Below are 26,753 nucleotides of genomic sequence, written 5' to 3' on the forward strand. Positions count from 1 at the left end.
ACTTAGCGTTTCTGTATCGATTTCCGGAAATTAAAAAAGTTTAGAACCGCGTCAAAACTGGCCCTTAGCTCACATACATGATGCTCTAAATAGTTTGTGGTCTAACGAACCAAAATACTTTACAACTTTGGACTTAGCCTCTGGCTACTGGCAAATACGCCTCGAGGATCAATGTAAACCTAAAACCGCATTTATCACCCAAAACGGTCTGTATGAATTCAATGTTATGCCCTTTGGTCTCCATAATGCTCCAGCAACTTTCCAATGAACGATGCAAGAAGTATTGGGTTATTGGAAATTTGTATTCTGTTACTTAGACGATGTAATATCTTTAGTAGAAGTTTTGAAGAACATTTGGATCATTTAAAACAAGTATATATTTTATAGACTAAGAGAAGCAGGATTAAAGTTACAACCCACGAAATGGACTTTTGGACAAACTGAAGTCGAGTATTTAGGGCACATCGTTAGCAAAGATGGCATAGCTACATATCCCGCCAAGCTGCAAATTGTTAAGGATTATCCTACTCCAACCAAAGTTCTTTCGTTTTCAGGTTTTGTGGGGTATTATCGCAGATATATCAAAGATTGCTGTAAAATTGCTGATCCTCTTACAAATTAACCAGAAAGAATATTCCATTTCGTTGGGATGCAAAATCGATTGAAGCATTTGATACTTTGAAGCAAAAACTGCTGGAGCTTGCAATTTTGACCTATCCAGGATTTGAAGGTACTGAATTCATTCTTCAAACTGATGCCTGTTATACAGAACTAGGTTATCGGCCCAGAAACAAGACAACAAAGAAAGAGTTATTTCATACGGTGGTCGAGCATTACATGATTCAGAGCGCAATTATACCACCACCGAATTAAAAGGCTTTAGGAGTAGTCGAAGGCCATATCTTCAGCATACTGTTAATTTCGTCGTGGTCACGGACCATTGCGCCCTAATATAGCTATTTTCGAATAAACCATCAGGGGACGCCTAGCTCGATGGGCCCTTAAACTTCAGTCTTACAATTTCGAAGTTGTACTAGAAACTGGTATTGTGAGAGCATGACAAGCCATGGACACGCTGGAGCCTGAGCGGGTAGCTCTTCTGACTACAAATGGCTTTGGTAGCAGTGCCTTCACATCTGGTGGGCGCAAGCCGGTGTGTATTTTGTAGAGGACCGTTGCTGCAGCCACTGGACGTCTTTGATGGAGAGATGTGATGTTCAGCATTGGGCTTGCGTCCTCTTCGCTCACGCCTATAATTCGAAGGGCCTTCCTCTGGATAGAGTCTAATAATTCTAGAGTGCACTGAAAACGTAAATTATTGGTCAGTATGACTAACGTTACGTTAGTCCATATGGTGTCCGTTTTGACTAACTTAATGTTAGTCAAGCAAGCATGACTAACATGTGTGACTAGCTTTGCCTAGTCATGCAAGCAGGACTAGCATGCTTGACTAACGTCAACATTAGTCAAGCAGGCTTGACTAACCAGCAGATTAGTTTGGACGTTAGTCATGCATGCATAACTAACCTAGGCTAGTCGGTAGTCGCATGACTAGTAAACGATTGACTTTAAGTCAGTCAGAATGGTGTCCATTTTGACTAACGTAACATTAGTCATGCAATTCTAAGCTAGTCATGCAGGCTTGACTAACATGATCAAACTAGTCAAGCTGTTATGACTAGCTTGTTCGACTAACGAGCTGGAAGAGGTGGAAATTGGTCTCTGATACATATGATGAAGTCAAGGTGGTGGCTTTTAAGCAGTTCTGCAATGTTGTTATTCCTTCGTTCATGGCTGACATACATAACCTGTGTAATGTGAGGAAGCAAAACATTAACTACACTGATATAGCTACGAATTTGTATCTGTGCAAGTAAGTCTTATTAGGGGTATTACACCCCTCGATAAATTTGTGTCTATTTTTGCATTTTCTCAAAATTAATAACACAGTGGTAACAAAAGTTATGTATATTATAGGGGCAAGGAATCCAATTACTACACTGGAATTTCAGTGACCCAAGACAAGCGGTTCGTTATTTATGATAAGAAAAGAGGTACCGCAAGAATGTACCTCATTTCCGATCATATATACTGAACCACTTGTCTTGAATCACTGAAATTCCAGTGTAGTAATTGGATTCCTTGCCCCAATAATATACATAACTTTTGTTACCAGTGTGTTATTATTTTTGAGAAAATGCAAAAATAGTCAAATTTACCACAGGGTGTAGTACCCCTTAAGACTTACTTAATCTTAATCTGCACTGCATAATTTCACATGCCAACATCGTATGGATCGGAGATTATCTGTGTCACACGACGAATTGTCTGAAATGAAAGATAATACAGACAAATATTATGAAATATATCAAAATATTTTATTATCATATTAATCTTACCCAAAATGTTTTATTATAATGTTAATCTTTCCAAAAATAATTTATTTTTCAGAGACAATCAGTGATCATTAAAATTCAATGTTTACTAAACTTGCCGATTTCTTTGCATAATAGAAAGAACTCCCCTATACTAATTTACCCTCACACCAACACTTTCAAAAATAGTATTTGTGACAAAAGCGACCTATCATTACTTAGATACATTAATCTTCCTTACAGTTTCTAATCATGTTATCATGTTCAAGTTTATTTTTACCATCATCATATCATATACGGTAACAAAATTTCCAAGAAAAGGATGGTAGGACAATCACAAAAGCAAAGCTCGAAAGACGTAATTTATGATTTTAAACTTTTGATCTCAACACAAGATTAGACATACCTCAAATTTTCGGTCGTAACTTCGACCTGCATCGGGAGACCAGTGATGCCAACGCCGCGCCTTAGGCGCACAATTGGGCTACTTGGCGATCACTTGCCGCTACTCAAAAAAGCATGCCGCTACTTGTCTAAAATTGGGCTACTTTTGCCAGTCTCAGGCCGCGGCACTAATTTGATGTATTTTCCTTTCAATTTAGCCGATTTATAAAGGTTTTGAGTCTTTAAAGCTCCAAATTGAAATTACAATGGGTTTTGTGACCATTTATTGATCGGTCAGTAACTTCCCAGTAAGTACCGGAAGTTTCAAAGTCAAGTGCTTTTCCGCCCAATTGGGTGTTTTGCGTTCTAAATTCGGGTAAATCCGCCCAAATATCCGGTATTGGGTGCTTTTTGGAAGCTTAAAAAAGTGGGCAACTTGAGAATCCTTTACCGCGGCCTGGCGAGTCAATGCGCCGCGCCTTGACACTGAAAAGTTTTGGCAACACTGCGGGAGACTGGCAACCCAAGTTTGAGATCAATGACCTTTTGGACACTTGGCCCCAACACTTGGTCGTAGACTCTTGGTAGCTGGTATCGGCCCCCGTCACGGTTAAGAGGGCGCACCACCAAATCACTCCATGATTTATGTAACAGTGAAATTCGGTTAAAATAGTCCACCGCTTATTTGAGCTTGTTTCGGCTTTATTTTCTAAACGTATAGTCAAATTTTGCCCGTTTTCAGCTCATTTGCTTCCGACAAGTATGTACATGAAGAATTCGGAGAAAAATTCCCAATTTTTTATTTCAGAGTTGAAGTTCTGGCGCGAATTTGAAAAACGTCCGGTTTCCAAAATTGAGTGATTTTTTAGGGTTAAATTTGCACAATTTTTTCTTTGCGGCAAAATAACAGAAAAAGTCGGTGGTTAGCAATATATTCCGTTAAAAGAATAATATTCTACAATTGATCAGCTTTAATCTGATACCAAGCTTTATAGTTGAAATACGTAATTCAAGTGCCAAAACGAGATCCAAATGTAGGCCTTTTACCGTGTATTTCAATGGGCGCGTTTAATGGTGGTGCGCTCCCTTATAAGAGGCTTTCAAGATGTGTTACTATGTTCGCGCTTCTGTACAAAAAAGACATCAAATAAGGGCGAAAGTCTTAAAAAATCAGTTTATTTCAGTCACAAATGCTTTAAATAACTTTTGTGATTAATTTTAGGAACATTTGTTTAAAAATTTACCCAGAAATACAGGTCTCTGACGTCAAGAAAAGCATGAAAAATCGCTTTCGTGAGTGCTTTTGCTGTAAATTTATACCTGATCAGAATAACGCATAAAACTTGAATTTTTGCTTAAATTGCCAAAATCAGTAGGCCTTGTTTTGAAAACAGAGAAAAAGAAGGGGGGGGGGGGTACTTTGACATAATTAAGTAAGTAGGCCTATATTGAAGATATTCAAAACATGAATACACACATTTTGTACTTTTCTCAACTAAAAATTTTAAATTAGAAAGTGTCCTTTTGCATCAAACATTCCATTTTCTGTCCAACCTCTGCAAAACTCTGCATGTTGATGAACATGATGAAATTTGGGTCTTTTGGCGATTCCGAGCTGAGTTTTAAAACATCATTTCTTCCGAACGGAATGTCGCAGAGGGATGAAATTTTGCAAAATGACTAGAAACTATCTCTAGTTTACTTTAGAAAGTAAAAAATTGGATTTTGATAACTAGTGACGTTTATAAGAGGGCGCACCACCAAATCACTCCACGATTTATGTAACAGTGAAATTCGGTTAAAATAGTCCACCGCTTATTTGAGCTTGTTTCGGCTTTATTTTCTAAACGTATAGTCAAATTTTGCCCGTTTTCAGCTCATTTGCTTCCGACAAGTATGTACATGAAGAATTCGGAGAAAAATTCCCAATTTTTTATTTCAGAGTTGAAGTTCTGGCGCGAATTTGAACAACGTCCGGTTTCCAAAATTGAGTGATTTTTTAGGGTTAAATTTGCACAATTTTTCTTTGCGGCAAAATAACAGAAAAAGTCGGTGGTTAGCAATATATTCCGTTAAAAGAATAATATTCTACAATTGATCAGCTTTAATCTGATACAAGCTTTATAGTTGAAATACGTAATTCAAGTGCCAAAACGAGATCCAAATGTAGGCCTTTTACCGTGTATTTCAATGGGCGCGTTTAATGGTGGTGCGCTCCCTTAAGTGAAGGTTGGTTGACTCTAATGTATAGATGGCCTCCTTGACACCCCTTTCGAAATACTTAGGTTCCCGGTCGAGGATCTTAACTGACTCCAAGTCGACTTGGTGCCCCGGGGATTCGATGTGGATGTGTTTGGAGACTTCTGACGAGCTGGAACTTGGACGACGGTGCTCAAGGAATCTGGCTTTCAAGGATCGTTCTGTTTCGCCAATAGGCCTATATGATTCCGAGCACACCGAGGACAATGCAAACGTAGAGACTAAAGGGCAAATAGTGCTACCTTATATTTAAGGGAACGTCCGAGGCCCTCAGAAGAACTTTCAGCAACTACGGTGTCAGGGTTTGTTTCAAACCAACTCAAACCCTTAGACAGTTACTTGTGTCACCAATAGACAAGACTGAAAAAGAAGACATATAGCGGGACCAGTGTATTTTATCCCTTGTCAGGGAAAACCACTTTGGCCTAAAGGCCACTCAGTATTGGGTTGATTATTAATGCTATGTAATCTACATTACCAGTCATTCTCCATGGACCTGAGGGAGGGTCTAATGACTACCAGACAAGACGAAACAAAAAATAAAAGAGTTTTTTCCGACCATTCCATTCGAACGAGCGGGCCCATGATTTGGAACTCTCTAGATAAAAAAATTAAAAACTCAAAGTCCATAAAACATTTCCGCAAACAGCTTAAACAAAATCTTATCTCTTAGGCCATTTTCGAGCACTGTAATTTGTCATGTCTGTTAGTCATTTTATTTATAGTTGTATATTTTTAGGCCTAGCCTAGGGGCATTATAGGCCTATGGAAATAAACGAATGAATACTGTAATGGCGAATGAATGGCATTTTTTAAAAGTGAGGCCGATTTGGCGGTTGGCGCCCTGACGGTGCGAGTGGTAGCGCCCGGGGCACTCCCACCCCTTTCCCACTGGACCCTGCAGCAAAACCAAAATGCCCCCCCCCCAAAGTGGCCCTGACTTAGCCTGTGTAGTTCAACGACTGAATTAAGAGACTATACTATCGTCAGCTGTGACTGAAAACGATAGTGAAGACGTGGCAAAGTGAACATTTTGTCAAATTTCAGCTTATTCCAGCAAGATGATTGATGGTTATGGACCTGTAACACAAGCCCTGCTTGGCACCCTACTCACGTGGGGTTAACAGCAGCAGGTGCTGCTTTGGTTTTTGTATTTACGAGTGGAAAGGTGAGGTTGAGTCTGAGAAAGTTGTTGAATTCAACAGGCATGACAGGTATATTTTAAGCTTACATATACAGGGGCTATTTTAGGTCACAAAAGACACTGCACGTTGGCAAATGGAAAGTATAGTACTTTTGTCTTAGAGAGCTCAAGCAGGCTGGTGTGATATGCACATTGTGCACCTTAATTACCGACTTAACCAAAAGAAGAAGCTGCGTGTGGGCATTGGACATAGTATAGACAAAACGTTCAAACCTGACTCGTAGCCTATTGTTATTATAATCAGGGTTCGAATTCAGTCAATTTTTTTGCATCGCAGTTTATGCAAAACACATGTTTGCATAGCAGTATAGCACTTTTATAATTGAAGACCGAATTAAAAAGACTAGTTTGCGTCTGACGTCAGGGCAAAGGCGCGACGTGATTGGTTACTGACCTGCGCAGTACGGCATTTTTGGTCTGGTTGACAGGACGCCCTACGCAAACTAGTCTTTTCAATTCGGTCTTCAATTATAGCTATGCATTTTGGAAAAGTGCATAGCAGTTGATGGAAATTGCATCGCATTTTGCGATGCGATACCGTCGAATTCGATCGCTGATTATAATTTACAAGTGGGATTATTTTTCCTCCATGACATGATTGCCACCAATCTTGTGTCAATAGATTGTGGCCAATTGACTTGTCCATAAATCAATACCCATTGATCTACATCTACATCTAAAGAAATACTGGACAGGACCAATTGGTATCGACGTCCAGACTCTGGTGGCATCACAAATGTCTAAAAACAACTCAACTGAGGGTGCATAATCCAAAGGTGCGCATAAAAACAGTGACTGGTGCAGAGTGGCTTAGTTTGATGAGGCTGGGGTCGAATCCACTGGCTCGCCTGTGTACAGCTGAGCTGAGTGTGTCTGTATGTAGCTCCAGACCTTGGTGTTGAACAATTTGCTTGATGTTGACTCATGGATGATGGATGCAGGAAGTATGTTCCACTGGGTGATGGTACGGGGTAGAAGCTATACTTGTGAGTCATGGTTCTGGCACCGTGGTTGATGTATTGGTTTGGTCTTTGGCTACGAAGTTTCTGCCCTGTCAGGAATATCATCAACAGATATAAACTTCTCGGGGGATGGAGAGTGGAAGATCACCTGAGTTAATCTTGTGCAGCATGGTCAGACGTGTTGCTGTTCTTCTGTCTTGAAGTGAAGGCCAATTCAGCTCCTGAAGCATATCGGACACGCTGGCCTTCCGTTGGTAATTCCCTTTCACAAAGCGGGCCGCTTTCCTCTGGACTGATTCAAGGGCTGAAATGTGCTTCTTGTGATAGGGGTCCCATGCTGAACACGAATACTCCAAGATCGGTCTTACTAGAGAAGTGTATGCATGCTGCTTGATATTCTCTGGACATTTGTGGAGGTTGCGTTGAAGGAAGTTGAGTGATTTCCTGGCTTTCCCTGTGATGTTGTTTATGTGTGAACCCCAGTCTAGCTTCGACGAGAGTTCCACACCCAGGTACGGATGGTGTTCGACTTGTTGTAGGTCAGTCCCCATCATATTGTAGATCGACTTGACAATGTGTTTCCTCTTGTTTGTGATGCGAAGAAGGGAGCACTTTGCAGGGTTAAATTTCATCTGCCATTCATTGTCTCTGACAAAATGTTTATGGTCATTGTCAGTTGTCACACACAGACTCATGTTTGTAAGACTAGAAGTTTCAAGTACAAGTATCATATTCTTGCAAGGAGTAAATAAATATTGATATATAAATTAATAAATGAATTTATAAATGAATAAATAAATAAATAAATAAATTCAGTTAGATTTAGATTCAGTTAGATTGAAATACATAAATAAACAAATAAAAAATTAATAAGCAAAGTTTCAAGTACAAGTACGTATCATAAGTAACAAGGCTGCACGGAGTAAATAAATATTTATAAATAAATTTATAAATGAATTTATAAATGAATAAATAAATAAATAAATTCAGTTAGATTTAGATTCAGTTAGATTGAAATACATAAATAAACAAATAAAAATTAATAAGCAAATAAATTAAACAAACAACTTATAATATTTACAGTAAATTCTTGGCCAAACTGGAACACTATAAACGCTTAGTGGCTCGCATGATAAACACACGCTTGAATATAGCGCGGTACAGAAGAAAGCATACACGCGCCTTATATTGCGTACACGCTTAGTACGTTACATGGACGCAACGCGCATGTTCTAGTTTGGCCAAGAAATTACTGTAAATATTATAGTATAAAGATTGTAGAGTAGGGCCTAAGCCTACCTGTATTTAAAAAAGGCCTAACTATTGATAATAATAAATAATAATGGTATTAAATAAAACTAATATTGAATACCAAAAATACTAGTAGTAATCATAAAGAAACAATACAATTAAAAACAAATTAACCTAATCAATAAAAAGATAAACTGATAAATAAATAAATGCATAAATAAATCTGAATAAATAAATAAATATTTCGCTCCTGCCTGACTCGACGCCCGGCCCACACATGCGATGAGTCAGCTGATCATCACTGATCATGTCCATCAGAGCCGACTGCACTGCCTGCTGTGTTCTCTATCGATACGATCAATATAACGGTAAATCGTAGAGTCGGCAGTCCTTTAAAACTTCCTGTAAGAGCTCACCTCTTGTCAGGGATTTATCTTGTGAAGACTACTTTATTATAATATGAAAGGATGACATTATAATAACAATAGGCTACGAGTCAGGTTTGAACGTTTTGTTAGTATAGGTAACCCAGGCAAACCTTAGTTAACACATTTGCTAGTCAGCCAAATTCGCCGACAATGTCAATGCATATTTACATAGAAATTTAAAACAACTGGCCGAAGAAGGAAACGTATATAAATATGTTTTCTATACTTCACTTGACCCAAATATGTGATTTTTTATGGTGATAAGTCACTCGCACACGGAATTTTAGAGGGATTTGGATAGCAGTTCCAGAAAAAAAAGCTGCTATCATAATGAGACTAAGAACTAGAAACACCCCCGAAATGCCGTTTTGGGGAATTTTGCTAGCAGAATCTTTTTTGATGAAAGTCAATCTTTGACAAGATGTAACTTTGTTACGGAAATTTGATATGTAAAAAATTGCAGTTCGATGGCAAATTTGAATTCACCTAGCAGTAGCATACCTAGACATAGTACAAGGAACTTATACGATGTCCTCATTCACAAACTGATACTACATGTATCTGTCCATCGTATAAGCCTGTTACCGTACGATAATGTGGTGAATGAATATTACTGAGTCAAGAATAGGCTCCGTCATTTTTGTGTTATGATCCCTCCCAGTCTCCCAAAACATCAATCAAAACATCAAAAGCGTTGCACTTTTACTTACTTTTTCATATAACCCAGGCAAAGTAGGGCCAACCTGCCTAGAAATGGTCAAATTTTGGCAAGAAATATCTCTGTGTAATCCTATGTAAGTCCCATATCACATCGTTATCGTCGATCGTGATTTTTTTTTTCTGAAGTTTGGCTGGTACCCACTAGCGTCATGCACGTGACATGACACAGCTAAAATAATCGACCGTAATCGGATCATTAAAACGTCAACAAATTTCAAAACACAGAAAGTAGTAAACTTAATGGCGAGCGGTCCGAATTTTGAGCCATACAAGTTTACGTGGTGAACTACATTGGACAATGGTTGCGGGAGTTCTGGGGGGGTAGCTCGAGATCATAAACCTAGAGTTACTGTACTAGAAAAGGCCGACCTATCAAGCCTAAATCATAAATGCACTTTCAGTTTCCCACACGTTTCAATGGGAATTCATGAATTGTATCGCACACTTTCCACATGTTTGGGGAGCACATTTCTTCAATATTTTGACAAGTTGACGTTGATTGTTTTATTTAGGTACCTGTATGCCAGGTGAATTCAAATTTGCCATCAAACTGCATCATTTTATATATCAAATTAAAGCCCAAAACTGAAAACCTTTTTGTCATAGCACTTTCCGTAGCAAAGTTACATCTTGTTAAAGATTGACTTTCATCAAAAAGATTCAGCTATCAAACAGCATTTCGGTGGTGTTTCTAGATTTTAGTCTCATGATGATAGCAGGAATATTACACAGTCAAGAATAGGCTCCATCATTTTTTGATTATGATCCCTCAAAGTCTCCCGAAACATCAAAACATCAAAAGCGTTGCACTTATACTTACTTAAGGCTGTACTTTTTCACATAACGCAGACAAAGTAGGACCAACTTGCCTAGAAATGGTCAAATTTTGGCAAGAAATATCTCTGTGTAATCCTATGTAAGTCCCATATCACATCGTTATCGGCGATCAAGGTTTTTTTTGAAGTTTGGTTGGTACCCACCAGCGTCATCACGTGACACAGCTAAAATAATCAACCGGGAATCGGGGATTGTTAAAACGTCAACAAATTTCAAAACACAGAAAGCAGTAAACTTAATGGCGAGCGGTCCGAATTTTGAGCCATACAAGTTTACGTGGTGAACTAGAATCAACCCCACTTGTTTGACCTTACAGGGGTCAGAGATATGCATTCATGTGTGAATGGCTGCTGAGTAAACAGCGATGCGGATATAGTATTCATCACCGGGACTGAGAAATGCAACATTTTTGATGTTTGTACCGAGGAATTTCAGACACGGAGACTCCGCGGAGATTTCTACAAATTCGTCCAAAGGGTTGGGGATCGCATTTTTAAATATCACTAAATGTTAAGGAATTGAGGTCGGCTAAAAAGTAGACCATTTCGGGGACTGTAATTGTGTAGATATCACATTTTGAACAGTGAGTGGTAAGTGACCAATTTGGCGCTCAGCACAAGTGTATGGCCTTATTCAGAATAAAGTGTAGTTATAGACAACATATTTATAATGTAGGTTTCCTTGACCTACCTGTTCTTTTAAATTTCTATGTAAATATTGTGTTCTAGGCGAATTTGGCTGACTAGCAAATGTGTTAACTAAGGTTTGCCTGGTATTTATTGGTAGGGCCTATACCTATTTTTTTTCCTATTATATAGTCAATATTGACTGACTGTGTTTGGCAATAATTTCTTTTACCAATAGCAATAGTACGTCCAAAGTTTTAATTTTATGTTTTTGATCCCAATGTCAAAGATAAGATGTTTTTATGCAGAATTTGGCACAAGTTTGACGATAATTTTTGCCTATTTGGATAACTGCATTCGATCCTTAATTTTGTTTCAACCAAGTCTAGACTAAATTACCGGTATTGATTTTGAGATATAGTCAATACTACTAGTATTCAACCACAGACCCTAGAAAAAAGATTCCTAGGGTCTGTGATTCAATTTCCATTGTATTTTATTGTTCCGAGTAACACTAAAATGGCCATATCTCTAGAACCGTAAGTCTAATTTTGATGGCGTTTGAGCAAAATATAGACTGGCGCCAGTCTCGGTTCGGTTCCATCTCTGGATAATGTACATGTAACGAATAATTGAATATATGAATACAAAAGCCACCTAAGTCCATACTTTGGCCAAATTGAGTTAAGCATGGGAAATTGTTGCTATACATAGGCCTGTCATATGCATGAAAGAACAACTCAAATTCATCCTCTGTGTCTATTGGGCATGTGAAAAATAGCATGTATGAAAGAATCACCCAATTCCATGATTTGAGTCTTGTAACACATTGATTGAAATCCAGTATGTATAAAAGTCCACTTGTAACACATTCATTGCTAGAGAATGACTTTTGAACAAAAAATGGGTTTAATAAAGGAAAGTGTGTGGTTTATATTACATGGCAGAATGCTTATCAACATTATACATACCTGTGTGCTTTATTTTGTATTATCTTACTAGTGGTAATCTCATTCTAACATTATTGTCTTTGTATATGATTCAAAAACCACCTAAGTCCAAAATTTAAAATGAACCCCACGAAGTCCCTGAAATGCTAATCGTCATACCTAATACAGGTTAATCCACCCATTTGCACGTAAAACTTACCATATTGACCAGGTAAATCTAACTGAAGGAATTAAAATGATACACAGGTTTTTCTCTCAAAATAACTTCGCATGGACTTAGGTGGCTTTTGTATTCATGTATTCAATTACATAATGCCCTATGAAAAATATGCCAAAGTCCTGTAACCCCCCCCCCCTATTTTCCTCAATGCCACAAATCCATTCCTCTTCATCCACAAATCGAAGACACTGATTACACACAGTCAACCATGCAGCAATATGAAATATACTCGTATTTAAGTGAACGCGAAAGTCCATTGAGCGCTGATTCCTCGACTGGTCCAATCTGTTTGAGATCTCCCTTCCAAATAATCGTTCAACGAAGCATGGTGATTCCGATGTCAATTACGAACGCCCGCCCCAGTTTCAATTCAAATATGGTAGCACAAAGCTATGCGCGGGATGTGACGCAAGATGGGACACTTGTCAACAACTGAGAGGTATTGAGCTCCACTGGCATGCGTCTGATAGACCTGTGGTACGCGCAATAATAAAAGGCAACCACTCGACTCGGACTTAGGCATATTGTCCATATTGCGTTTATTATCTCGTGCGGTTTGCATATGTTTGCACATTATTTTAGCTATATCCCCGCGCTGCCAAGCTGCGTTGATTGGTCGGATACAATATCGTTGTTTTAGTCGCTTACACAAACGTTAATGTAGTGCCCGGTGTAGTGAGAACACGGATGTGATATGTAGAAAGTGCGCCTGACCCAGGATGGGTAAGTGAACTCCCACAAAATGCTGGGAGCTGGAAGGCAAATTGCTTACAGACTGGGAGGGTCCATGTATTGGGTTGAATTTTAATGCTATGTAATCTACATTACCAGTCGTTCTCCATGGACCCGCACCGAGGGACGGTCTAAGCAAAATAAAGCTTTGAGAATGGCTCATTTAATGAAATTGAAAACTTATTTTTTATTTTGATCGACATCAGACTCATTTTGCTTGATCGCATCCCAAATGTTGTGAGCCAGTCCGTAATATACATAGGTACGGCGATAGGACTGATAACAACCCGGGTAGCAAGTCTAGGTTTACATTTTCATTTACTAACATAGTCCTACTGTATTTCAGCTAGGGCACCATAGGTAGAAACCTGGGTTTTTTTAGAACCATAAAAATATGCAATCAATCTACTATGATTTCAGTGATGAGACTTCAATGGCCATCATTTCTATTCACAACAGAAATTAAATAGAAATTAGCATACTCATGACTCCGCAACCATTCTTTAGAAATAAGACTGGCCCAATTTTAGACATAAAAAATGAGCTTGAGTCAAGGGGATGCCATCTCCTTTAGATACATCATGCTTGCTCTTCTTCTTCGTTAGTACGTACTGCTTAACTTACCTTGGCAAGATAACACAAGCAATGGAACATCCAGACCCTGTGAGGGTGGAGATTCAAGATATCAAGTAAGGCTCAAAAGGCAAAATTGAATTAAAATACAAGATTGTTTTTATTTTCACTTTTTACAGAGAAAGATCTTGGATGGTAGTCTTGGTTTTGCTGCAGGGGTAAGTGTGCTATTTCAGTAAACCATTTTCAGCATCAGAATTATTAGCTTATTTGTGAAGTGTGCACAGACCTAAACATAAATCGAGGTACGGCTAGAATTCATGTCTGGTGATTCATGGCCTTTAACAACAGATGTTTGGCAGATGGCTAAATTGGGATGTGTCGTTTTGTTTTAAAATTTAATTATGAACATTACATTATTTTAGAGAATAGGGGACAGAGAATTGGCAGAAGAGGGGCAGCATAGTGATGATCATCACATCATCGATATTGGAATAATTAATATCGATGGTCATTCAATATCAATATAAGTCTGTAAATAAATTTTTCGTCGCGCGTCAATGAATGCAATGTGGTTCTAATTTGGCAATCTTCTCAATATTTTTGCAGTGTCAAACTTGTCCCAAAGTAATGTTTTAAATGTTAGCTTTCATAATTATTTTCCTTTCAAAGATCTGCCAGCTATTTACCAACTTCCTTCAAAGTCCTGACCTTCATAAAATTTCATTAGAAATTAGGCTTGTTCAGACAGCTATATATAGCCTTACGAGTTAAGTTTGTGTTAGGCTAACACAAAGCTACCTCTGAGGTAGCTTAGTGGTAGTGCCCATCCAAGGTCTTAGCCAGCCATACGTCTGCCCGTCTTTAAGACGGGCTAATCTAATTTTAGACGGGTATATTTAATGGATTTTACAGATGTGATAGCTCTAAAACAGATGATTTTTAGGGTATGAACTTGGGACTAATTCAGAGGGACATGTAAAGGCTAAATCAGGATATATTTGAACCCAGTGACCCTTCCATGGGTATAGACAAGTTGTTTTATATTTGAGGGTCAAATTTTGGTATAGATTGGACGGGTGGTTTCTGATTTCTGGCTAAGACTCTGTGCCCATCTGAACACGTATTGTGTTTGAAAACAAAAACATGACACTTAACACAAAGAATTTACCACAGAGAAATATATTGTTGTCAAGAAGTACAATGTACATGGGCCATGTTAACACAGAGTACTACAGAGAGCGTACCACCAGTCAAAGTCCCCGTGTATTATATGGTGTAAGTTCTCGCATATTCATCATGAGGGCCGATTGTTTGATCGTGCCATGTCTAACAATCACGCCAGCGCTGCGTGCCTTCGCGTGTATGAGATAGATGCGATAGACCGTGAAAATACGCGGTAATTGCCTAGCAGTCTCGCCTGGCGCATTTCATGGAACAATCGGCCCTCATTATCGGATGATGCAGAGACTTTGACTGGTGGTATGCTCTCTGTAATACTCTGTGCATGTTAATTGCACAATCACAGGAAGTAGATATTAAATGATCACATTTTCTCTTGCAGGTGATGTTAGCTGCATCATACTGGTCCTTACTAGCCCCAGCCATAGAGATGGCTCACATATCCGGTAGTTATGGTCAAGAGGGAGAGTACTCGTTTATACCAGTTGCCATAGGATTTGCCGTGGTGTCGCTGTGTGTGTATGGTGCTGATGTATTCCTGCCATATCTGGTAAGATAAAATTACAATGGCATAATTGAATATTGAATGTGTGAAGTGCTTTGTTATTAATATGCACTTACAACCCAGGGGTCACTGAAGTATCATGTAGTGTACTCACACTTTACCTCTATCACTACGATTTCCATTGGCTTCTCGGCACGCAGGTCTGAGATATCTAGGGTAGAATCTAGTTTTATTAACAAATATCACTTCCTACCATTCCTCACGTGAAGATAAGACTTAAAAGGGCATTTTGTGATCCACAGCATCATCCCCCTACTTTTCTCAAAAAAAGTTGTGATTTTTATATCACTGGAAACCTCTGGCAACATAATGTTTACAAAAAAATTTTTGCAGATTAATTCGTAAAGCAAAGATATCGTGAAATTTGAATTTCATTCTGGTATCAGAACGAAATTACAACACATTGTCTATGGAGCAGTGTAATTCACATAATCATGCATAACTCGCAAACGCAAAATCGGAATCAACTGAAATTTTGAGAATAAGCTTTTTTCGTGGATATCTACTGAAAAATGTCGTAAAAAGAGGATACTAGGATCACAAAATACTCCTTTAAACAAAATATATTTGGTGCATGTGTGTAAATTTGACCAGATTTGTGACCATAGCGATCGTCGCCATTAGCTGATTTGGATAAATCCATGTATACATGTACATTGCAAGCAACATTCAAGGTATCCTATAAATAATTAAGCAGGTGACGTATTCAACTCGAAGGATGTAGTGTTTCGCGCCCGTAGAGCATGTAGAGTTGGTAATATATATCACCTGATTAATAATTCATAAGTACCTTGAATAGTTGGAATACATGGATTGAAATGGCCACATGAGTTCAGGGTAGCCTGGCTTTGTAAATGGTGTTGCATTCATGGCCCTATGGTGAGGAAGGAGCCATGATGTTTCGGGCTAAGTGTATACGTGCATGACCAGAAAAATGTGAAAAAGGTCTTTTTCAGAGAATGAAAGTCACAGGGGTCAAAACACCTGTTTTCTACAAGAAGGGTTGTTTATGGGTCATTGTAGTGATTTTATTATTGTACCTACAAAAGTATTTTTTTAAAGTTTGTGTTTGTGAATTTGCATCAATCAGGACCATCCTCCAAATGACATAAATATTAGAATATGATAAAAACATGTTATAATTAAAGGGGGGTATTTTATCAAAAACCTGTAAAGGTGGTACCTTTCAGATAAAATTCTGCTTTCAGATACAATCCTGTTTATGGGGTAAAATGTGTTGCAAAGCTGCCCTAAATTCATGTTTAGGGATGTTTTGTGCTCTGCTTAGGGTATGTTTTGAAAATCTGTGGTTGTGCAAGTGTGCACTATGAAACTTGAGTATGCTATATACACATATGCGTGACCCCTCGGGCTTATGACCCATCAAATTTTAATTTGAAAACAATCATTTTAACATCACTTAATACTCAGTTACTGGTACATGTGACACCTAGTGCTAAGAATCTGCAAATTGGTCATTTTTCATAATACTTCTATGACAACAAGGATCAAAATCATCTGTATTTTGATTTTCTAAAACATAAGGGCTATTATATGTTGTTACATGTATGTGTGTATACATGTTTCGCCTCAGGTTTGAATTGTTTGGATGTCTTATGCAGTTGTTCCACAAGCGTACCGATAAACCATGTTTGTATGCGTGTGTATACGCTCTGATGATACTGCGATCAGTACAATATGCACCTATGTCACTATTAAACTTGAGGTGAAACTGTGTGTCAGGTGTCCAAGAAGAAAGGGTTTTCAAGGTCTAGATATACAATGTATGCTTCCCTGATACACCCCGTCCTGTTCTGATGTGAGTAACTGAGGTAGGGAAGATTAAGATTTGTCTGATCTTTGTCATATATCTTATTTGTTTTGTTTTTATAAATGCCTCTTTCTTGTTATAGGGAGTGACATCACCAAATGCTGCCTTAGCTCTTGAGTCTCATGATAAAATCCATGATGATAGTACAGTGGATATGGAAGGTGCGTCATCTGAAGAGCAGGTTGATGGTTACTGGTTGAGAGAAACCACTGCATCTGGTAGTGCAGTCAGGTCTGCTACATGATGGAACAAATGACAATTCTGCAGGTATGTGAACTTCTGAAGGAAATGTGTCCAATCTCTGACATCATAATTGCCTCAAAGTATACATACAGGCATATTGCCCTGTGGACTCAAATAAACTAACAGGAAGCTAGATTATTGATGGTGGACCAACTGATTTTTGAATATTAATTTTCATTTTCAAAATAATGCAAAGGAAACAGAATTTTGATGGCTGTAAATTAACTAAATTGAGGAAAGCATCCATATTTAATATCAGACAACGATATCAGCCAACAATAAACCTTTTACTTATTATGAAACTATTATCTGAAGTATTAAGTCCAGAAATATAGTTACATTTTATCCTCAATATGAACATATTATAAGACATATTATATTAAAGCCTGAGCGAGACACCATTAATTATGTCAGGCAGCGTATTATCTTGCAAGTTTAATCTCAATACATGTATATGAAACAACATTTTAACCCCCAGGTAAACACCAAATATAATCAGTTTTACAAGGATATATGGAGCCCTGATGTGTGCATGGCCATATTGGTGCTTGGCCTTTGTTTGAGCACTCTCCTCCAGTTACTGAGACAGCCACACCTTAAGCACAATAATGAAGGGCTTTGGACGCAGATAAAACCCTCCTGTAGAAAAAGTTGAGCCTAGGCACCTGTCTATAGCCGCTGCTGTATCCATGGTGCCAAGAAAACTTGGTGTAAGCAGTGTAAAGGTATTGTCCTGGAAGTTCAGTTATTCCCATTATTTGCGACCACTGAGATTAGGCTGAGCGATGTGACTCTCATCCTTCTTCTGCTAAATCATTGATAAGGACACCTACAAAAAACATGTACTAACCAATAGATGGGTGTCATTTTATCATGGAATGTATATGAACATAATTTTTTATTGTTCCTATACAGATGGTGTTCAATCATCAGGAGTAACTCATAGGAGAAAGCCAAGTAACACAACATATACATCACCAAATGGCAGCACAGATACAGCTGGACAACAAAGGTCTACTAACAGTCAGCAAAGTCTTGTAACATGGAAGAGGATATTACTATTAATTGTTGCTATTACAATACATAATATACCAGGTATGTGCACAGTATGCTACATAGTGACACTGTTACAAAACTGGTTTTGGGAATTTTGGTGCTAACGATGTCTCACTGTAGATTGTAAATAACTGATTTAGGCAATCATCTGATAACAAGCAGTTATTATGGTGCATTGTAAACTATTGAATTATGCTTCTGCTTTGTTTGTGTCAGCATAGCAGTCAGTAAAGTCTGCATCTCACCAAATATATGATATGATGGTTCACTTTGCAGGTCACAACAAATTCAGATAAGGTTGAAGAAATTATGAGTTTATTTTTGATTACAGTTCCACATGGGTAGGCAATGGCGGGATAGGGGTTTTTAACTTTCTGTAACTTAAACAAATGGTTTGGTCATCAGGTGGAGGGTTTGTTACTTTGTGTATTTCAGATATCTTATAACCTTGTGTGTTATTTTTCACTCCTAACAGAGGGTTTGGCAGTAGGTGTGGGGTTTGGGGCAATTGGTAAAACTCCATCAGCAACTCTAGAAAGTGCAAGGTATGTACTGGCCTAAAACAGTCATAATCAGTAGATTGAATTCTATAGTGGGCCTGATCTAAACAATGGGGAGTGTGTCGTTTCATCGCTGGTATAAATTGTAAATAAGGGCTGTGTAGACATGAACAATTTCCAATTTACCTATTGTTTTAAACCATGAAGAATATGAGTTCCTGTTAGAAATCTGCCATATTGAATTGTGCACCTCTACCATTGGAACAAACATTTGGATTATGGAAATACTGTAGACGAGAATGCTGTCTACAAGTATATGCCTCTAAATGAGTGGTTTTTTAAAGAAAGAGACAACAGGCAGCCAGGGTCCACAAAATCATTACAGTAGATTGGTTGTACAATAATATATGTTTGTACAGCCGAATGTATCAATAATATAGTTGCTCAAACTCCAAATAATGTTTTTGTTGAGGTTAACAGCATTTCATCTTTATTATTTCAAGGCATGCTTGTAGATGGAATTCTGTGGTATTCGCTACTTGCATGGTTCGGCCATTATGCACTATGTGCGGGGAGAGCCTCGAAGTGGCAGCATACATGAATGGGAATTGAACCAGTCATATAACATTTTGTATAAGGTTACGTAATTCTTCCTTTCATGTATGCTGCCAGTTTGAGGCTCTTCCCGTACATAGTGTATAATGGCAGAACCATGCAAGTAGCGAATACAGTGGTTTATGCATAGAGCACTTTGTTTGTTATTAAACATCAATACATATGATTTTCTTAAGTGTCATCTATTGTTTATAACAATCATGTATGGCTCTAAAACACCTTTTGCAATAAGTACTGTATTTTTCTATTTTTCAGAAATCTAGCAATTGGTATTGGAATTCAAAATTTTCCCGAAGGTTTAGCTGTAAGTCTACCATTAAGGGGCTCAGGTTATTCAGTGTGGAAAAGCTTCTGGTAAGTAAGGTAGAAGGAGGAGGAGAGTATTGTTGTGAGGCAATCCTTGTTGAAGGCAAACAAGTATAAATTGACAGTTCATACTGCTATCTTTTGTCACATGTGTGATGGGTTTAGAGTTGCAGTCCTAAACACTGCTCAAAGATAGATAGATGGATTACATCTAATGTTTTGTATTTTTTTGATTAAATGCATGCATGACAGGTTTCATTTTTTTATGCCCTCGACTCTATCTTGGGTATAAGCAATCCACCATGCCCTCAATTCTATTATTGAAACCCTAATTCATGGCACATGGCAACTGCAATGATATGTTGTATGTTATCATTTGCATGAATCATATAAATAAAACTTATCATTGTGTTACAGGTATGGGCAATTAAGTGGTATGGTAGAGCCAATAGCAGGTGTGTTTGGTGCAGTAGCCGTAGTTATAGCAGAGCCAATTCTACCATATGCCTTAGCATTTGCTGCAGGTGCCATGGTTTATGTTGTAGTAGATGACATCATTCCTGAAGCGCAAACTAGGTAGGTACTCGCTAACTTTCTAATAGTAAAATTAAGCAGAGATAACAAAATTATGAAGTTAGAAGGTAATAACCTCTGAACTATGCAAGTATGATTATGTTAGAATTGATTGTATAAAAGACAAGTTTGAAAATGAATATGCCCCAACTACTCCCAAAGTAGAACATTGGCTGGCAATCTGTAAAATATAATAACCTTTGGTACAAATGAAGCAGCTGTACCTGTAATGCATCAGTCTTATGGAATTTTTCCAATGGTGTGCTAATCATACTGATATAAAATTAGATCGATTGAGCCTATATTTATTGGTCGAGCTATGAATAAGATGGTTGATAATGCAATTCATAGAAGCTGTTGATTCAAGTCAACCTTCTTTAATAGCATATTTTGTTGCTCCGATCATATTCACTCTTTACTGGCATCTGAAACATGTGTTATTTCAAACTGGGGAATCTTACACTGAATATTTTCTTGATTTGGATATTATTAGTCAAAGTTAAAATTACTGTTTTGTGTATGCAATAACACTATTACTTCATTACTTTGTTTTGATTTACTAGTGGCAATGGTTTACTCGCCTCTTGGGGTGTTATTGTAGGATTTATTGTCATGATGTCACTTGACGTAGGACTCGGATAAAAGACAAGTCAAGGAGTCAAGACAAAAGGACCAAACAACTACTGCAATTTTCCAGCAATTCATGACCAAACCTCTTTGGCTTCATACTTCCAAGTTTTAGAGGTAGTCCTTTGCAGAGAATAGAAAGGTACTGAGGCTGCTGTGTGGTGCCATCATCAGCTTATGTTTTCCATGTCAACAATTCTATCAGGGCATAGTGTTACACAGATAAATAATTTGAAGCTTTGGTGAAAGGGCTCTTGTAAAGTACAGTCATGTTCCATGCCTGAAATTTTGAAAATCAACCCATACTGTGATATTGTAAGAATTTGCCAAAAATGTTTTCTGCAGCATAAGCATGGTCATATTTCATGGATTTAAAGATCAATGGTGACACCTGAGCTATCAGAGAGTATCAGACAGTGATATACCCAGTGCTGATTCTGATGTATGGAATGTCCTGGTACATTATCAATGATATAATCATTTTTTAGACCAAATGTAAGAAAGAATATGTGTGTGTGTTTGAGATGTACTTACTTCATTTTTTCTCCATCATTTACCTTGATCAACTGTGCCAAAACAGATGGTATTTGCATTGTTGCACTGTGTGAGAGAAGGCTGTTCTTGTCCATAGAAATGTTTGCATGTTGCCCATAGAGGTTAAATAATACAGCTATGGAGTAATTAACCACGACTCCCTGGCAAATTATTATAAGTGTCTGCTTGTTTGCAGTCTGTTGTAATGCCATTGTGCCAATATTGCCAATGTGTGTAACACTTCTGATTCAATTTCTGCCTTTAGTGTAACTATACGGCCAATTCCTACAGGGTTATACAAGAGGTTTTACAGAATTTTGTGGTCTGCTCATATCAGCTACTCCATCAGGGTTTGAATTTTTGTAATCAGATTTGTGTGAATATAAGTTGATTCTTGTAATTGTCTTGAGCTTACACAGTAGTAAATTAATGATAATGATTCAGTGTATACAGCAGTGAATTAATAAGAATCAAATGATTCTTGTAAATGTGTTTTGGTGAGAATCGATTCTTATTCTGTGATGAAATTCGACCCCTGATCAGAGTGTAGTACTGGTATAGTATGCATGCCTTCCTCAAGGCAGTAATTAAGATATATTTTTTCATTGTATCTCTAAATGTAATGATGATAAGTATACAAAAGAATACATTTTCAGAAAGGAAGTGACTGCAAGGAATCCTACTTGCATAACAGATTTCTGTAAAAATGGGCTGTTTTTGAGAAAATCACAAAATTTGATTTACTTTACTGCCTTGTGGAAAAGATATAGACTTTAGTACTTAATGCATGTATTTGTTTGTTTGCATATAATGTCAGTTTTATTTGTTATATGCTTATATCAGTAGGAGGTGAAGGGTTTGTTGTATTTTTATTTTGTTTTTGTCTGAAGATGTTCTTTCATATGATTTATCTTGATATACCTTTTTCAACAAAGTAGCTTATAATAGAAGAAATGCATAACATCATGGATTTATGTAGACTGGCGTACATATAGTTGGGTGCAGCATCTACACTGACTGACACCTGCTTTTGTGCAATGCATATTAATTACAACACCAACAAATTATTGCATATTACAAGTTGAGCAAAAGTATAGTATTATTACATTGCTTGTACAATGTGTTCTTCTATAGTTTAGATAGAATGAGATTGTAAGATAATGAAGGCAAAGAGAGTCTTAAATAAGTATTAAAATACTTTTCCCAATGGTCTGACTACCCAACATGCAATTTGAACACTGAGTAACTTGATGCACTTACCTACTTGCTGTATTATTGGCTTTACAATGGGTAACAAACTGGATCCTGCCTGACAAACCACCTAAACCATTATACAGTGGTTATCATTGCCAAAATGCTTTATACTTTTGACTCTCGTGGTCATTTTGGAAAGATCTCTATTGCCTGGCAGTACAGAATGTAAAGTTTTGAGTTTGTTCATTGATAATAATAATTGTTTGTTTTAGCAGAGAATGTTGTTTGATTTAAAAACAAGTATACTTTGATCAGCACGTAATTGGCGGGCCTTATAACAGCGCGGATTAATATCAAAATATTTTATTTTGAGAATTGTCTTGTCACATCTCGCCAGAAGCAGCGCAAATTATTAATTGAAGTCCTATACTTTGTCTACTTTTTTAAAACACACAAAATATAGGCCAAGCAGGTCAACTAATAGCACTCTTAATGTGGGCCTACTTTTCAGCATAGGGGTAAAAGCCTAACATTTACTGCCTATTAAGAGCTGATCAAACTATAGGTTAAAACCCCTGACTATCCCAATCCGTTCTGGTGCTGTTGGATATACACAATCCAAGTATAGATATGATGTGTGTGTCACAAACTGCACTCACGGAAGACGGATTCTGATATTCAATCTGCAGTGACACTTTCGGATGTTCACAAGTAATAAGGTGCTTAACAAATCAAATGTATGTATATTTATGTATCACAAAGTGCCTTGCTGGTAGAGCTCAATAATAAAAGTCAAGCCATGTAAGGCAATAGAAACAAATTAGTTAGATCTTTCGATCGACCATCGATCTTTGATTGATCCTTATTATTTATGAAATCAATTAATTTACTATTTTTAATTGGAATAAAATAGTAATTTGTGCCTGTAGTGATATTGACCAATAATAATTTAGCATTAATTCTGATTAAGTAGTTGATAGTTCATTAATAACAAGCATCAAAGCAGAATCGGTGTCAATCCAAAGATCAAACAAATTTTTTTCTGGTGCCTAAATGTTCGTGAGAGAAAAGTAATTCATGTGGTCACCAACTGTTTTTGATATGGTTTGATGAATTCATATAGAAAATGAATATTTTAACAAAATATTTTATCATGTCTTTGCATAGAATGGTTTGAAATGCAAAGCAAGTAAAAAACGTACATTCCATAATTTAGAAATCATGTTATTTATACAAAAAGAATGTTCAAATACTATTTGAAACATTGTACTACCTCAACAATCAACAAAGGAACTCCTTGAATTTATTTGATTGCATGGGTGTACATTAACATGTCAACATAGGAAACAGGGATCAAGATTTTAGTGAAAACTACTTGTCCATTTTTTTCTTCTTTGCAGTATGGTAAGATTGAGAATATATTTGTTGAAACACTAAAATAAGAGTAATCTTATTGTAAACCCCAATTTAGTGCCTAAGGACGATATTCCCATAAAAATCATGATTTATCCCTTTTTGTCACATTTATAAAATTAGGTCAACTTCAATGTTCTATTACGAGAATCCTGTGGTGTGGAAAGTATACTTAACAAACCATAGATGGGAAAAAACATGTGTATGTCCAGTTCTGAAATAATGTTGAAATGCCACACCTCAGGATTCTCATAATATACTGTTGAAGTTGACCAAATTTCATGCAGGTATGATTGTCGTTGAAAATAATGCATTGTGCATAGAGACATGAAAAGCCATATTGTAACATTTGCTAAGGATGCCCTCAATATTTTTCAGAATTCTATCTATTTACATGATTGTAATGTACTTTATTAAGCTAACATACCCTACAAAAATCAAGCTTTAGGTGCTGTAGTTTTGTCAAAAGTCAAGATTTTGAATAAAACGCAGGAACCGTTGTTTAATTATTATGATGGAAATATTAGTCAAACATGTACGCGATGTTCATAACACGGCGTGCGGGACACATCAAAGTACTGTGCCGTAACACGATTGCCTGCCGAAGTGTCATACATTGGCGACATCGGCACTATTGTAAATTCCAATTTTTTTTTACTTTACCTCAGTTATTCGCCTCAAAATTAAAAGGGGACATATCTGACAGGAAAAGCTAACATTTTATGGAAAAGAAATACTATCTATTTTTATGGAAATGTTACACTATGGATTTATCTGGAATATGTTATGCCATAATAGATTTTTAAAACAAAGTGCAATCATTTAGTTATTCAAAATTAACATTATTAAAAAAACATTAAAGAATGTTTCATAGAAGTTCAAGTAAATATTGTGATTTGATTAATGTGCTGTAAACAACCTTTTGAATATAGGTGTTGTAGTATTGCAGATGGTGTAATCCAAAGGGGATTGAAATCATATCCCATAATGCAATGTGAGGGACATTCTTACCTTGCAATTATTGAATAACTAATGAGAATTCAACAATAGTTGCAGATACCAGGGGTGTAGCCAGTTTCATGGTCAAGGGAGGCAAAATAATGATTTTTTTCGGGGGGGGGGGCACAGACAAAAAAATTTTGCAGTGACGGTATATTCACACATGCATTGATGTTACCCAGTGTACACATGGTATTTTTTTATTTGGGGTTAAAGGTCATTAAGGGGTCACTTCCGGTCCAAGACAAAAAAACCCTTCAAAATGCCCCTTCTGCCACAAATAACATGCCACATGCATACATGCATTGACATTAGCCAATGTCTATGGGGTTTTCATAGATTTTGGGGTCAAAGGTCATTAAAGAGTCACAACACAGCTGTGTTTGTGGTCTTAGACCACAGCTATATCTAGGTTCCATATTGTTTTGGACACTCTTAAACTGCTCATATCATTTGAACTGGTTGTCCAAATTCATTGGGTTTTTGGCAAAATGTAAAGGCAACTGCTATTTACAATCCTACAAGAAACAGCAAATTTAATATGTCCAACTTTAGACTGATTTTGCTTGATCACACCACATATTTGCCTGTCAAATTTGACAACCTTTACATATAACAGAAAATAAAGTATTTTGAGGAGGCCTCACAGAATGAAATGTTTCCAAATAGCATGCTTATGGTAATGGTATCTATGTATATTTTAGTTACAAATAAAACATTGTAATTATAAACATTGTAATTATAAAACATGGATTTAAAAATCAAAGATATAAATTATTTAATTAAAAACAACACACTGAAAGAATTTACAATTTAGTTATTGTCTTGTTAGTTGGTTTTCACAATACTCGATGCTTTCATATAAACTGGCCCCAAAAAGAAACTTATAATTTTTCACAAGGTCATATCTTAAAATCCTCTCCATAAAAATGAACAAAAATTGCACACAGGATTACTTCAATACTCTACTCTATACACATGTCAGTAACCAAGCAGTTGTCCAACTGACACAACAGCAAAATGCACTGACATGGAACACCTTCCTGGACCGAAATTCAAGCCCAACAGATTTCTTTTGTTAGGTTCCAATTATTCGCCTGTACATGCACACAAATTACACACAGGATAACTTCAATACTCTACTCTAAACATGGGACACAACAGTAAAATGCACTGATATGGAACAGCTTCCGGGACCACATTCACAGGCGAATAATTGGAACCCAACAAAAGAAATCTGTTGGGCTGTGAATTTTGGTCCAGGAAGGTGTTCCATGTCAGTGCATTTTGCTGTTGTGTCAGTTGGACAACTGCTTGGTTACTGACATGTGTTTAGAGTATTGAAGTAATCCTGTGTGCAATTTTTGTTCATTTTTATGGAGAGGATTTTAAGATATGACCTTGTGAAAAATTATAAGTTTCTTTTTGAGGCCAGTTTATTTATGTGCAAGAAAATAACATAAAAACAGGAATTTATCCTGTGATTAATCATTTACCAAATGGCTCTCAAGGCATTGTTGTGAAGCGCAATTTAAATTGCAGCTATAACAATTAAGGTACAGCACATATTTTTCAAAAGTCTGAAATACCATGC

The 26,753-nt window shown here is 37.1% G+C and overlaps 1 protein-coding gene across 1 annotated transcript; it reads left to right on the forward strand.

The window, feature by feature from the left end:
- The first annotated feature begins 6,001 nt into the window (after positions 1-6,001).
- On the forward strand, positions 6,002-25,444 carry LOC140157131 (zinc transporter ZIP11-like). Its single transcript, XM_072180214.1, is given in 10 exon segments — positions 6,002-6,137; positions 6,140-6,186; positions 13,701-13,739; positions 15,086-15,253; positions 17,182-17,317; positions 18,279-18,437; positions 18,874-18,943; positions 19,769-19,867; positions 20,237-20,395; positions 20,956-25,444. Coding segments are annotated over 10 exon segments (1,014 nt in total). The 5' UTR covers positions 6,002-6,079; the 3' UTR covers positions 21,035-25,444.
- The last annotated feature ends 1,309 nt before the right edge of the window (positions 25,445-26,753 follow it).

Source organism: Amphiura filiformis, chromosome 1, assembly GCF_039555335.1.
Source record: "Amphiura filiformis chromosome 1, Afil_fr2py, whole genome shotgun sequence".
Classification (NCBI taxonomy): Eukaryota; Metazoa; Echinodermata; class Ophiuroidea; order Amphilepidida; family Amphiuridae; genus Amphiura; species Amphiura filiformis.